Source organism: Staurois parvus, unplaced genomic scaffold (assembly GCF_062004578.1).
Source record: "Staurois parvus isolate SC_StPar_1 unplaced genomic scaffold, SC_StPar_1.0 ptg000544l, whole genome shotgun sequence".
Lineage (NCBI taxonomy): Eukaryota > Metazoa > Chordata > Amphibia > Anura > Ranidae > Staurois > Staurois parvus.
In genome coordinates this window covers 6,487,304-6,502,513 of record NW_028318340.1, presented here as the reverse complement: position 1 = coordinate 6,502,513, position 15,210 = coordinate 6,487,304, and the positions used below count along the sequence as shown (strand labels likewise).

Genomic DNA, 15,210 nt, shown 5'->3' with positions numbered 1-15,210 from the left:
AGTGCTGGCTGGCTGGCTGCTGATTGGCTAATGCGATCACATGTCATGAATGAATGCATTATGGGTCAGCGCGCCTTCCCAGAGATCCCCGCTCCGTTGCCACACATGTCGCCGCCATTTTTGGGAAAATTCGATTCGTGCATCCGAAGTTGGCTAATTTTCGGATTCGGCGCGAATCAAATATTTCCCAATATTCGAAACGAATTCCACTTCGCCATGTTCGATTCGCTCATCTCTAATCCGAAGCATACCACCTCATCAGTGAAGCATGGTGGTGGTAGTGTCATGGCGTGGGCATGTATGGCTGCCAATGGAACTGGTTCTGTCAGACACCGCCTGGCGGGATCTCTAGTGATCCACAGGACGGGATTCCCCAGGACACGGAGTCTAAGTCCCAGTCTGCCTTTTCACCAGAGCCTCTGATGGTGGGGATGGACTTGGTGCAAGACTGAAACCAGGTCGCGGCCCGAGTGCACCCAACTGTGGTAGAGGAGTCCCGCTGAGGGTATGTGCCAGGGGTGAGCCTGATGTGAAATAGGCTGACAGGTCCAAGTCCCGAGCGGGATGGATGGATGACAGTCAGGAGTGAGCGTGGTCAGACTAGCCGGGTCAGTAACGGTGGAGGCAGGTAGGTACCAAGCAGGAGACAGAGAGTAGCCGGGTCACGAGCCAAGGTTCAGCAACGGGAGGTCCAATAGTAACGACAGGCAGAGGAATAGTCAGGGACGAGCCGGGGGTCAGAGCAGGAGAAGGTCAACACGAATCTGGACAAGCAGGATCAGCAACAGGAAAACGCACTTCAGAAACACAGGTACAGGAACTAGACCTTGTGGCAACGTGATCACCGCCTAGCCAGGTTAAATAGTGCGCCCTGCACATTGGTGCGCCTAGGCAATCTGCGCATGCGCAGACCTGTGTGCCGTGGCGAGACCCACAGTCCCTGACATGGCCCCCCCCTACGGGAAGCCTCCGGATGCCCAACTGACCCCTCTTAGACGGCTGGTTCCGAAAGAATCCCAAACAAGTCTTGGGGCGTGAACATTTTGGACGGCTCCCATGAATTTTCCTCTGCCCCGTATCCATTTAACCAAGAATTGAGTTTGGCCTCTCCTTTTCCTACAATCTAGCATTGCCTCTACTTCAAACTCCTCTTCTCCGTCGATGTTTACTGCCTCCGGAGGTTTAGACCTCCGATCCGGAAAGGGGTCTGGTGTCGCCAGTTTTAATAGCGACACGTGGAAGACCGGATGGATCCTAAAAGATTCGGGGAGTGTGAGCTCGTACGCCATCTCATTGACCTTACGTTTTACCCGAAACGGACCCAGGAACTTAAGTGCCAGTTTCTTTGACGGACAGGACATTTTTAGATTTGTTGTGGCTAACCAGACCTGGTTCCCTGGGTGCAAGCTTAATTCTCCCCTTCTCTTCCTATCAAAAGCCCTCTTATTGTCCTCCTGGGCCTTTGCCATCGCTTCTTGCAGCACCATGCTATTAGAGGATAAAAAATTTAACATGTCCTGCGTGGCCTGGACCATGACTTCCGGAATCAGATCCAGTAAGAATATGGGGTGGAATCCATAATTCGCAATAAAGGGGGACTACTTGGTAGCAGAATGACTTGCGTTGTTATACACGAACTCCGCCAGTGGCAGGAGGGTCAACCAGTCATCTTGGAGAAAGATGGTGCAGCACCTGAGGTACTGCTCCAGAGTCTGATTCGTTCGCTCCGTCTGGCCATTGGTTTGTGGGTGATATGCAGAGGAGAATGACAGCTTAATCCCAAGTGTTTCACATAGAGCCTTCCAGAATCTGGACATGAATTGAACCCCCCTGTCTGACACGATATCCTTAGGAATCCCGTGGAGTCTCACCACTTCCTTGATGAAAAACCCGTGCTGTCTCAAGGGTGGTAGGTGTATCTTTCAAAGGTACAAAATGGGCCATTTTGGAAAAGCGGTCTACGATCACAAAGATCGCTGTGTGGTCCTGGGAGGGTGGAAGTTCCACAACAAAGTCGATGGAGATCATTCTCCATGGTCTGTCAGGTATTGGTAATGGGCGTAATAGGCCCTTAGGCCTTGTTCCTAGTAGGTTTATTCCTCTGGCAAATGGTACAGGTCTTAACATATAATTCGCAATCCTTGGCCATATTGGGCCACCAGAATGTACGCTGCAAAAGCTCCAGGGTCTTACATACTCCAAAGTGCCCTGCTAACGGGTGGTCATGGCAATATCCTAGTACCAAAGTACGGGCTTCCTCAGTAACCACAATCCGATCCTCTTTCCACAGAAGCCCCTCCCTATTCAGTAAGGGGACACCGGGTGGACCTGGCATTACTACGGATGCGGTCTGCAGTCTAGAACAGAGCTCTGATTGGAGGACCAGAAAATTTCCCAAGGACAGGATGGTATCCGGTTTGGGAATCTCCTCAGGGTCACTGAACATGAGGGAGAGCGCATCGGGCTTAGTATTCTTTGACCCTGGCCTATAGGTAATATGAAATGTGAACCGGGAAAAGAAAAGTGCCCACCTGGCTTGACGGGGTCTTAGGCGCTTTGCTGTCTTCAAATACTCTAGATTTTTGTGATCTGTGAAAATTAATATTGGGTGTACAGCTCCCTCTAATAGGTAACTCCACTCCTCTAGTGCTACCTTGATCGCCAGAAGCTCCCGATCCCCATACCGTAATTCCTTTCTGCAGTAGTCAGTTTCCTAGAGAAGAAGGCCACCGGGTGCATGAGCTCCTTAGTGCCCTTCCTTTGAGACAGAATCGCCCCCACTGCGTTCTCCGACGCATCTACCTCCAAGATGTAGGGTAAGGACGGGTCAGGATGGCTCAGAATAGGGGCTTCAGTGAACAACTTCTTTAAAGCTGCAAATGCTTCCTGCGCTTCGGGTGTCCATTGGAAGCAGACCCTCCGTCTGATCAACTGGGTGATAGGGGACACTAGGCCTGAAAAGTTTTTGATAAAACTTCCTATAAAAGTTTGCAAAGCCAATGAAGCGTTGGACTGCCTTTTTATCAGTGGGCACTGGCCAATCTAAGATAGCCGAGACTTTCTGGGGATCCATGGCTATTCCCGTGGTGGAGATGGTCAGTCCCAAAAAAGAGATGCGGAGCCGTTCCAACACACACCTCATGTGACCTCTAATGACGGGGAAAAGATCAGGATATCGTCCAGGTAGACGACAACAAAGATGTCCAAATAGTCCCTGAACACGTTGTTTATGAAGTGCTGGAAGGTGGCAGGTGCATTGCATAGGCCGAAGGGCATTACCAAGTATTCAAAATGTCCGAATCTTGTACGGAATGCTGTCTTCCATTCATCCCCCTCTCTGATACGGACTAGGTTATATGCACCCCTCAAATCCAGCTTAGTGAAGACAGAAGCTGACTTCAACCTTTGAAAAAGTTCAGAGACCAGAGGCAGTGGGTAACAATTCTTGACAGTTACTTTATTTAAATCACGGTAATCTACGCAGGGTCGTAGGGATTTGTCTTTCTTCTCCACAAAGAAAATGCCAGCCCCGGCTGGTGATGTGAAGGTTCTCGTCTATGTACTCCTTTAGTACCCCTAACTCCCGCTCAGACAAAGGAAATATCTGCCCAAATGGTATTTCCAACCCTCGGTGCGGGGGCAGAACATCTGCCCCCCCGCTTGCTAAACACGTCCAAGTAGCTATGGTAGGCCGAAGGAATAACTTGAGCCAGTCCTGCATCTGCATCCAAACATAACAAGGCGTGCGGAGCTGGGGGCGTCCCAGGGAGAAATGCTGCTGGCAATAGGGTGACTGGAAGTGAATTGCTCCCGTCTTCCAATCAACCTGTGGATCATGGGCTCGTAGCCAAGGGAGCCCCAGGATGACTGGGAATAGAGGGGATACAATGGCATCCAGGTGGAGGAATTCCTGATGATGGGTTGCCACTGTAGTGCGGATAGGTGGGGTTTCACGGTCCACCACCCCTGACGTGATACGGGACCCGTCAGCTAAGAAAATATTCAACCCCATCTCCTTCGACTGTAAGGGGATCTGCTGCTGAGCTGCAAAGTCCAAATCTATAAAGCAGCTGTATGCTCCCAAGTCCACGATTGCCGTGGTTACCACAGTTTTCCCAGGCAGCTGAAGTGAGATAGGTACTGCTAGATAACTGGTGTTGCTCCCACTTTTAGAAGTGACCATAGAGAAAAAAGCAGAACACTTACCCATCTTGGCTGGACAGGTACGTACCACATGGCCTGCTTCCCCGCAATAGAGGCGAAGATGGTTTACCTGACGCCTCTGATGTTCCTCAAGTGTAAGTGAAGGCTGCATCCTTCCCGATAACCTGAGTCCCGATGTATCCGTGGACTCCTGAATCCGGTTGACCCACAGAGACTTAGGCTGGACTGAAGCATGGGGAGGTATCCAGGTTGGTCTCTGACCTTGGTTGGACCTTTCCTGCCTGCGTTCCCGCAACCAGCGGTCAATCTGAATAGATAAGGTTATCAGGCCCTCCTGAGTATCAGGTATGTCTACTCGGGCCAGCTCATCCTTCAATGTTTCAGCTAATCCCATGCGGTAATGCAGGGCCGCCTCATTCCATTGAGTGTCACTACCCCAATGCCTGAATTCGACTGCATAGTCCTCCACTGCTCGGTGGCCTTGCCTCGGTGTATGTAGGGCCATCTTGGCCGTCACTGCCTGCTGTGGGTCATTGTACAAGAGCGCCATTGCTTTAAAAAATGTCGTTACCATCTCTGAGGGTCTCGAGTCTCCAGTAGTCGGTGGGCCCAGTTTTGGGTTTCATCCTGTAATAAGGAAATGATAAATCCGACCCTCACGGATTCTGAAGAAAATGTTCGAGGCTGGAGGTCGAAGTATAGCTGACAGGAATTACAAAAAGTCCTGAATCTACTTAGATTTCCGTTAAAACGTTACGGTGTGGGAACACGGGGTTCTGGTGCGGGTATCGAGACCAGTGTCTCCCCAGAGGGTTCCCCAGACTGCCTGGTAGGTGTGGCTAAGGTCTGTATGCGGTCACCCAATTCTGTATAACCCTCCTGTAGGGCCCTAACCCCTTCTGTAAGGGTCGCCAGATGTCGACATATGTCATCCAGAAGGGAAGTTCCTCTTCCGGGCTCAGTCATGGCCCCAAGGTACTGTCAGACACCGCCCGGCGGATCTCTAGTGATCCACAGAACGGGATTCCCCAGGACGCGGCGTCTAAGTCCCAGTCTGCCTTTTCACCAAATCCCCTGATGGTGGGGATGGACTTGGTGCAGGACTGAAACCAGGTCACGGCCCCTAAGTGCACCCAAATGTGGTAGAGGAGTCTCGCTGAGGGTATGTGCCAGGGGTGAGCCTGATGTGAAGAGGCTGACAGGTCCAGGTCCCGAGCGGGATGGATGGATGGATGACAGTCAGGAGTGAGCGTGGTCAGACTAGCCGGGTCGGTAACGGTGGAGGCAGGTAGGCACTTCAGAAAACACAGGAACTAGACCTTGCGGCAACGTGATCACCGCCTAGCCAGTTTAAATAGTGCGCCCTGCACCGTCATTGGTGCCAGGTGCGCGAATGCGCATGCACGGCAGCAATTGCCGCCGCGGACACTCAGGTCCTAGTGCCTGCACATTGGTGTGCCTAGGCAATCTGCGCATGCGCAGACCTGTGCGCCTCGGCGAGACCCGCAGTCCCTGACAGGTTCTCTTGTATTTATTGATGATGTGACTGCTGACAAAAGCAGCAGGATGAATTCTGAAGTGTTTCGGGCAATATTGTCTGCTCATATTCAGCCAAATGCTTCAGAACTCATTGGACGCCGCTTCACAGTGCAGATGGACAATGACCCAAAGCATACTGCAAAAGCAACCAAAGAGTTTTTTAGGGGAAAGAAGTGGAATGTTATGCAATGGCCAAGTCAATCATCTGACCTGAATCTGATTGAGCATGCATTTCACTTGCTGAAGACAAAACTGAAGGGAAAATGCCCCAAGAACAAGCAGGAACTGAAGACAGTTGCAGTAGAGGCCTGGCAGAGCATCACCAGGGATGAAACCCAGCGTCTGGTGATGTCTATGCGTACCAGACTTCAGGCTGTAATTGACTGCAAAGGATTTGCAACCAAGTATTAAAAAGTGAAAGTTTGATTTATGATTGTTATTCTGTCCCATTACTTTTGGTCCCTTAACAAGTGGGAGGCACATATGCAAACTGTTGTAATTCCTACACCGTTCACCTGATTTGGATGTAAATACCCTCAAATTAAAGCTGACAGTCTGCAGTTAAAGCACAGCTTGTTTGTTTCATTTCAAATCCATTGTGGTGGTGTATAGAGCCAAAAATGTTAGAATTGTGTCGATCTCCCAATATTTATGGACCTGACTGTATGTGATCGTTCATTAAAATCTTTGCACCCATATTGATGATCCTTGGTGTGCTGGTGACATTTTTCCATACCTAGAAATTGGTCTCGCAATCTCCTGGGACCTGTGGGGGGTAGGAGGGGGGCTGCACTCCCACCCCCCAAAGGTGCCAAATATGGCAGTGGAGGGGGGAGGAGGCATACAAGCGGAGCTTCCCCTTTTGGGTGGAGCTCCGCTTTAAAGTGATACTAAGCACACGCTGTTTTTTTTTTTACATTATCCCTTCTCTTTATGTATATGGATGATTTAACTGAAAAAAAAATCTAAATATCTTTTTTCATAATTGATATACAGCTCTTTCCCGACCCATCTGCAGGAAAATATCAGTGGGAGGAGCTTTTAGCCCTCTGCTGCCAGTTACATGTTAAATAAAAATAAAATAACAGCCTTAGAAATACAGAGGAAAATACATAATTACTATCCACAAAATGTTTTAAATCATCATACAAATATGTATTTTATCTCAGATTTTGTGTATTTTGGTTTGGGCTTTCTATGGGGAGGTTTTGCCTGACACAGCCTATTTCACGCCCCTCCAGCCTGCGACTATTTGTATATGCTTAGAATTACAAGTAGCTTAAGCCTCCATTAGTCAACGTGTAGTATCCTGCGCCCACGGTGGAGAGCAGTTTAGTAGGCATGGAGGAGAGAGGGGACTGTCATTTATTCAGAGTGCATATGCCCACAAGTGGGACTCTATAGTCATGTGGGCTGCATAGATAAAACAAAGGTGTAAATGACCAGCTTAGAAGGGAAATGAAACTGGAGCATGCTCAGTAGATGTGGAATCTGGCTGGTCTACACAATCTAAGACTGCAGTGGGAACACAGACAAGGAGAGAAGGACAGTGAACAACAGGATCAACCAGGTTTTATGCAGAATACAGAAAATAAATCCCATAGTGGCTGAGTGAGTATGGTCAATCAGCATGTAATACAGCTGTACTGACGGTTTTTTAATAACATGGGTTTAATGACACGTTGACTGCACCTTTTCCTCCAGACAGGTTCACTTTTTTACTTTTATGTCTTGCCTATTGCAAAACCTAAAAGGAAGAATAACATTTATACAACAATTTACCATATAAAATATATTTAAAATATGATAAACATTTGAGGGTTTTTTTTACAGCTGTTACATTCTGCTAATACAAAATTATGTTTAAGAAAAAAAACCTACTAAAATACAAATAAAAAATACTTAAATAGGAAGTATTTTTTGATAAGCATGATAACTGACCCACAACTGCATGCAATAACAATTTGCTGTATAGAACAGATTAAACATTTTACCAGTTATGGGGACTTAACATTTTCCATAGTGGGTTCTTTTCAACAATGACGCACCAGTTTGAATGGTCATAAAATGTGCTCACAACAAGGAGTTCAGGAATACATTGTTCTATGAGATCAGCAAGTTCATTCTGTTTAAATATGTGATAATATCGAAGACAGTCTGTATTGTCAATTGGCGGGATCTGCTGATCTTTCCTACATTTAATGTCAGAGTTAGAACATCGCTTGAGATCAATTGGTCCACTGCAACTAGATTTCAGATCTGGTAATGGAACATTTTCAAGGTCTTTGATTATTTCTCCACCAAGTTCTACATTAGATGATGTGCAATAACTTTTGTTAGCAAGTGGAAAGTTAAATAACTCTGTGACTTTGTTAGTATTTTTTTCCAGGTCTTGTATGTATTTTGGTAGAAGGTCACCAATTTGTTTTACAAAACGAGCAGGTTTGGACAGTCTGGGTAGATACGCATTTGTGGATTTTCCTAATTCAGTGCAGTAGTCATACAGTCTACGTAGAATGCTTTCATGCTTCTGATCACTGCTTACATACATACTACTTATATACAGCCCTGATTCTAGTGACCGTGTTAAACATCTTGATGAATGGAGGCCATTTTTAAGTGTTAAAGGTATCCTATTAACAAATGAAGAATGTTTAGTCCTAATCTTTGAAAGCATATTGCTGTGAACCCTACTCAAAGGATTGATCAGTGGCAGGTTCTTGAAATCTGGTTCAGTCAGGTCCTTTCTTTTCTCTGAAACCTTTTGTGGCTCCCTATTCCATGGTATAAGCAAGTCTTGCTTCTCAAATTTCCTTCTTTTCTGTTCCATTGCCCATACATAGATCATCATTCGTCCACCAACTCTCAGAATTCGAGCCATCTCTTTAATAGCTCGTACGCGGCGCTCCTTGGTTGAAAAATGGTGAATTACTGAAAAAAAGTTCAAAAACATTTGCTAGGTCATAAAAATGCCAAACAATGAAAATTCTAGAATTTTGTACTTAGCACCAGTGTGTACTCCTGTATTCTTTTATCTAGTTCTTACTGTATTTATTGGATATGTTGCTCTGTCCCACACTCAGATGCCAAAGTTAACAAAGAAGTTTGTTTACATGGGCTTACCATTGTTAATATAGTGGTCGAGTAGTATTTTATCCATATGTACATTCCACCATGTTTCATTATATTTATGGTTATTGTAATGTGCAAGCACAGTCTTTGATAGTAGTTATGAGGTTGCAGATGGTAAAGCAAGTGACATTCAGCACAGCTCCTAAATCATGCTATAATTGCACTTAAACTCCAATATTGTAGGTCACATTTATAATCCTTGCTTTATCCAGAAACAAAGCTTAAAATGTTACTAAACCCAGGACCCTGCATTCACTATATCTGGTCACCTACAGTACACAGAACATGGAAGTGCAATTATTTTAGTAAATATAAACTGCTAAATACCTTTTCTCATCCACAGTTAGAGCAGTCTTGTGACTTTTATCAGTGTCCGGCGAAGCACTGGTTGCACTGTAGGAAGATGCAGGACCCCCTGACCTCTGTCTGGACAGTGCTGATTGGCCCTATGCTGATCACATGCACTCTCCCAAGAAAAAAAAAAACCTCTTCAGCAATACATACTAAACTGAGCATGTGCAGAGTGACTCCACAAGATAAGAGGGGACACTGGAAGAAGGGGAGGATCAGTGAAGTCAGGATCAAACAGTGTTTTTACACAATGCAGAGGATTAACCCCTTAGGTTCCTCAGTGAGTATAACCAGCATGCTTTGCTGCATATACAGACTGATTTTACTGTTGTGGGTTTAGTAACAATTTAAAGCAGAGCTCCAGTCAAAATTTAAACTAGTAAAAGTCAGCAGCTACAAAAACTGTAGCTGCTGACTTTTAAAAAAACAGACTCTTACCCGTCCCTTGATCCAGAGGTGTCCTCACCACAGCAGGTTTCACCGGCTGTCATCTCTGCCACCAGCATCTTCAGTGTGGGCACCCGACTATGACAGCTTGTGGCTTCACAGCCGGGTGCCCACTTCGCATGCGTGAGAAGCTCAGTTCTGTGCAGGAAAAATGCAGCCTGTTCTACCTTTTTTTTCTGAAACTGAGGCACTGATGTGAACTATGACATTGCTAATCATATACCCTACTTTCTGTGCATTTTGGATGCAGAAAAAAAAGCAACCGAAACACATGCAGTATGAACTGGCCCTAAAAATAAGTGCCTATGCTGTTTAAAATCCTGTCTGTCTCACCCTGCTCTGCACTTGCTCAGTTGCTCTATATTTTTTTAGGTACTACTGAATTTGTAGAGGCCAATCTGCTGCCAGTCTTAAAGCAGAATTAAACCCTCCTATCCTTTACAGCCATGGAAGCTACTTCTACTTGATCTGCAGCTACCATGGTGCTGCACTTGTGATCAGTTATGACACCACCAGCCATTTGATGGTTTGACAGTTTGGTTGAAGACACAAGCAATGCAACAGTTAGCAATCCCAGCATTCCAGGAATGTTACTGTTTTTTTAAACCGTTAACTCGATGAAATCCACTTCCACTTTATGATTTACTGTTGTTCAGGGGCTCTGGGCTTCAGCAAAATGGCAACTTCCAGCAAGAAGTAACAGCAATGCCAGAGGCACACACTAATTTTGGTAGCATAATAAATATTTTGGAATGTAAGTTCCTTGCTAAAAGGACATTTTTTTTCCCATAATACGTTTTTTTTTTGTGTTACAAATATAGTTACAACAAAAATAGGACAGTGAAAAGCTACACTATAACACAGTATAGGTGCGGTAAAGTTTAACAAAGAGAAAAAAGGAAATATTGAATAATTCCTAACAATCCTACTAGTTCCACAAAATAATCATTTTAGAGTATCCAAGAAAAGGTTAAACATAATAAAATCTTAGGTTACAGTTCTGAACCAGTCAGACCAGGGGTTCCAAGCTTTCTCACATTTGGTAATTCTATTGTTTAGGTAAGCTAAAGATTTCTCATAGATGAAGTGGGTCTGCACTAGCTCAATGAGTTCTTTTAGAGAAGGGGCCAAGTCTTTTTTCCAGTGTCTAGTAATGGTAAGTCTTGATGCTAGAAGAATGTGTGTCACTAAAAGTCGATAATGGATTGGATATGTATCTATATATATATTCAGAATGGCTAGGGTAGGATTTGGTTGTTTTAATTTCCCAGTAATCTCCAATATCATGTGGCAGGAACAATTGAGTACTGTCTGTGATACTTTTTTTTTATTTGCACTAACATACAATTTTGGAGGACAAGCTTTCAGGGAATGTCCCCTTCTTCAGGTCTAAGCAGTACTGAAACAAAGATGTAGCAGAATGTTGGAAGAGATGTAGGGGATGAGGGAAAAAAAAACACAAAAAAAAACCAAACAAAACAGATACGATACAGCAAAAGCAATATCATGTGGAAAACTTTATACCAATAGCTTCTAATATTTTTACATGTCCATAATTTATGTAATAGAGTACCAATCTGACCGCAGTTTCTCCAGGATTGAGGACTATGTTGTTCTGAGAATTTGGCCATTTGGTAAAGAGTTAGATAACGTCTTGTGAAAATTTTGTGCGTTAGCTCCCAAGGGTTAATCCATCTAGTAGCTGAAAACACACTCCTGAATGCACATTCCCACTGCTCATTAGAGATTTCAGTCTCTAAGTCTTTTTCCCACTTGATTAACTGAGTAGTCTTATTAAATTCTGATTTACATTGTAGAAGGTTATAAAATAGGGTTATACCACCTGATTTAGGAGTAGTGGAGCTATAGAACTTTAATGATACTTTAGGTATATATATTGTTTTTACTGGATGTTTCGATAGGCAACGACTGATGTGTGTATTGGTTGATTTTTCAGAAGGGAGGAGATAAAATTCTTTCATAAGGAATTCAACATTATGTTGTTTTTAACACAAATCTCTTGTATTGTGCGTATGCCATTATGTTTCCAATTCGAGATATCTATGCTAGGCATTAAGACTTCTAAGGCTGTTATAGGTATATGAAGAGGACTTATTCAGAGAGGATCTATAGACACGGAGCTTAAGGATTTCCAGGCTTCAATTGAGGCTCGTACAGTTGGTGTGGTTTTACTAGTGGGAATCCTTTGCCACAAGCTCACTAGTAGTATGGCGCTTAAATCTGTCGTAGAGGATAGAGTTTTTTCACCGTCACCCCATTTTGTATCATCTTCTACTATAAACCAATGTTTGAGTTGGTCTAATAATGATGCTTTGTGATAATCCCGAATGTCAACAAATCCCATTCCTCCTATTTTTTTGTGTTTGATTAAATATATTATGTGAGCATTTAGGTCTCATATTTCCCCAGATGTATTTTTTAAGCATAGATTGTAGTTTTGTTAGATATGAAGATTTAATTGGGATTGGAATTGATCTAAATAGATATAAAATCTGTGGCAATATGAACATTTCAAAGGCGGTCGGTCTGCCAGATCAGGATAGTTCATGCTTAGCCATTTGATTAAGGTGGGTTTGAATTTTTGGAATGAATTTAGTATAATTGAGAGTTCTTAGGTCAGAGGTTTTGTTTGTCAACAATATTCCAAGATAAGGAATGGTAAGGGCATTATTTTTTTTATCAAGTTGTTATGGATAAAGTTCCACTTAACTCGTGTATATGGAATATGAAGATTTTGAGTATGTGATCATTCACACTCTGTTGCCACAGTCGTACATATTGTAATATAAATGCCTGCAGTGGCAGATATTACTGCTACCTATTTGGCAAAGCACCTACCTAAATGTTTTCAGATGATGGAAAAAAGAATGGTGGAATGGATCAATGAAACCTGTTACACTGAATCTATCTGTGCCTTGAGAAAGATGGACTGAGCTTGAAACATTGACAAAATGCTGTTGCTTTTATTGATCTCTGCCGCAAGACCTGTGAGCTCCTCTATACCAGTTTTAGATTTGTATGGATTTCTTTGTGGGTGAGCATCTGGGCATTTACTTCATACATATAGTGTGGTGTTTACCCTTGGGACTGGCAAACAGAATCTGTAGATAGTGAAAAACTCCACCATGAACGCTACAGGCTATCACACACTCACATCACCGAATGAGTTTCATACCTGGTGCAGGACTTCATTAATGGGCGTTGAGCAATGTATGTAATGTGCTGTCCAAAACTGGAGTGACAAAGTTGTGGGGCATGTTTACCTGTCGTCCAGTCTTAGGGATGAAAATGCATTAGGTGACAATCTATATTGTTGATGACTATCCATGGATTCTGTTTGCATAGGCTTGATGGATCCATTCCACCATTCTTTTTCCATTGTTAGAACTGGCAATGTGCTTTGCCAAACAGGTAGTGGTAATCCCACCAATGCAGGCATTTATCCTTAAGTTATGTTGTAGGACTGTTGCAACAGAATGGGGTTAATCACATTCTCATCACTTATAGATTCTACATACACAAATTTAAGCGATTATGCCAGGAAAATATGGAGATGTTTTTGTGAACATAAGGGAATACTATATGATCATCTATTTGGACAAATTCTAGTAAGCTGGAAGGTGTGTTTTTTTCATCTCTACCAGATATACACTTGTGCTTTGATTTCTGTCACTCTATACTGCTGCCTTGCCTGCTGCTTACTTATGCTCTGTATGTGGATACAGCAAGACTTGTATGACTTGCGCAAGCTGTGACCTGCAAAATGAGTTGCATGATTATGCAGATATATATCTGCAAGGCACAGACTGCCAGATGCAGCGATTTTCCCTGCGGTGACAACAGCATGAATGATCGTCTGTGGCCTGGAGCTGTGAAATGTTATTCTTACTAGTAGGCAGCAGCGCTGTTTTACAACAACACTTGCACTCAGATATTAAACCACAAAGAAATATAATAAAACAAAGTAAAAGCAGCTTGTACATATGAAGGCAATGTTACGATGTAAAATGAAAAAATGCAGTGCTAATTATAAAACAAAGTCAAAATAAAGTCCATATAAGTCCCCAAATGAATAGAATCAGGTGCATAAAAAGATTTTGATCCAAAAACCATCACCATACACCAGAAACAGATTGGCCTCTTACCAGACAATTTGACCGTACAAACCCGGTCAGCAAGCGTAGTGTGTTACAACATCAATACAGCAAAACGATCCTCAGTAGAAATTCTCTCCAGGATGAAAGATAACTTCTCCACCTTTAAAGATCTCCAAATTGAAGAAACTCCCATCTGATGGTCAGGGAATGAGTAAAAAGAAAAGGCAACTCATAGTGTAGTAATTAAAATATACTTTGGTAAATTTAAGTTCCACGTACATCAAGGTGTAAGATAACCAGCATTGAAATACAGAAAGTTTCAAACTAACAAGATGGCCACCGTCCCTCCAGAGCATGGTGATGTCACACACTGAGGCTTCGCTCAACGCGTTTCATCAGAAAGACACCATCGCTCCTGACGTCTTTCTGATGACAAAATGTGTTGAGTGGAGCCTCGGCATGTAACTTCACAGCGCTCTGGAGGGACAGTGGCCATCTTCTTGGTTTGAAACTTTGTTTTTCAAAGCTGGTTATCTTACACCTTGATGTACGTGGAAATTAAATTTGCCAAAGTATATTTTAATTACTACACTAGGAGTTGCCTTTTCTTTTTACTCATTCTCTAACCTGAGAATTTCTTCTATTTGGAGAACTTTAAAGGTGGAGAAGTGATCTTTCAACCTGGAGAGAATTTCTACTCTGGATCGTTTACTATATTGATGTTATATCACACTGCGCTTGCTGACCAGTTTTGTACGGTCAAATTATCTGGAGTTTCTTCTATTTGGAGATCTTTAAAGGTGGAGAAGTTCTTTCATCCTGGAGAGAATTTCTACTGAGGATCATTTGCTGTATTGATGTTATATCACATTGTGCTTGCTGACCGTTTTTTTATGGTCAAATTGTCTGGTAAGAGGCCAATCTGTTTTGGGTGTATGGTGATGGTTTTTGGATCTAAATCTTTTTTATGCACCTGCTTCTATTCATTTGGGGACTTCTATGGACTTTATTTTGACTTTTATGTTATTTTATAATTAGCGCTGCATTTTTTCATTTTATATAGCAGCCCTGTTTTGACTACATTCATGGAACACCAACCAGCACAAGGATCAATGTTTAAATGTCTCACACTGCTTCCTCTGCTCACAGCTTCTGTACATTGTTGCTCTCCATTTTATCTATAGATAAACTCAGGTTTGAGTGCAATTATAGCATAAATTAGGAGGTATGATGACCATTGCTTGCTTTGCCATCTGCAACTACATACAGTAACGGATACTGTGCTTGCACATTACAGCAACAGAATATATGGGACCAAAGTGCATCCAACAAGTGGAGTGTACATGTGGATAAAATGTGATTTTCACAATTCTATTAACAATGTGCGATTGATGTTAAGCCTATGTGATCCAGACTCCTGTGTTCTCTAACATGTGAATGTGGGACAGTGGTATACCAC

General features: G+C 43.4%; 1 protein-coding gene across 1 annotated transcript in view; it reads right to left on the bottom strand.

The window, feature by feature from the left end:
• Positions 1-7,396: 7,396 nt before the first annotated feature.
• The window catches only part of LOC149451248 (putative tRNA methyltransferase 9B), a 29,304-nt gene continuing 21,490 nt past the window's right edge, over positions 7,397-15,210 (bottom strand). The window contains exon 3 of the mRNA XM_089690804.1: positions 7,397-8,634. Coding sequence (XP_089546930.1) covers positions 7,694-8,634 — 941 coding nt within the window. The 3' untranslated portion in view covers positions 7,397-7,693. The remainder of the gene's footprint in view (positions 8,635-15,210) is intronic.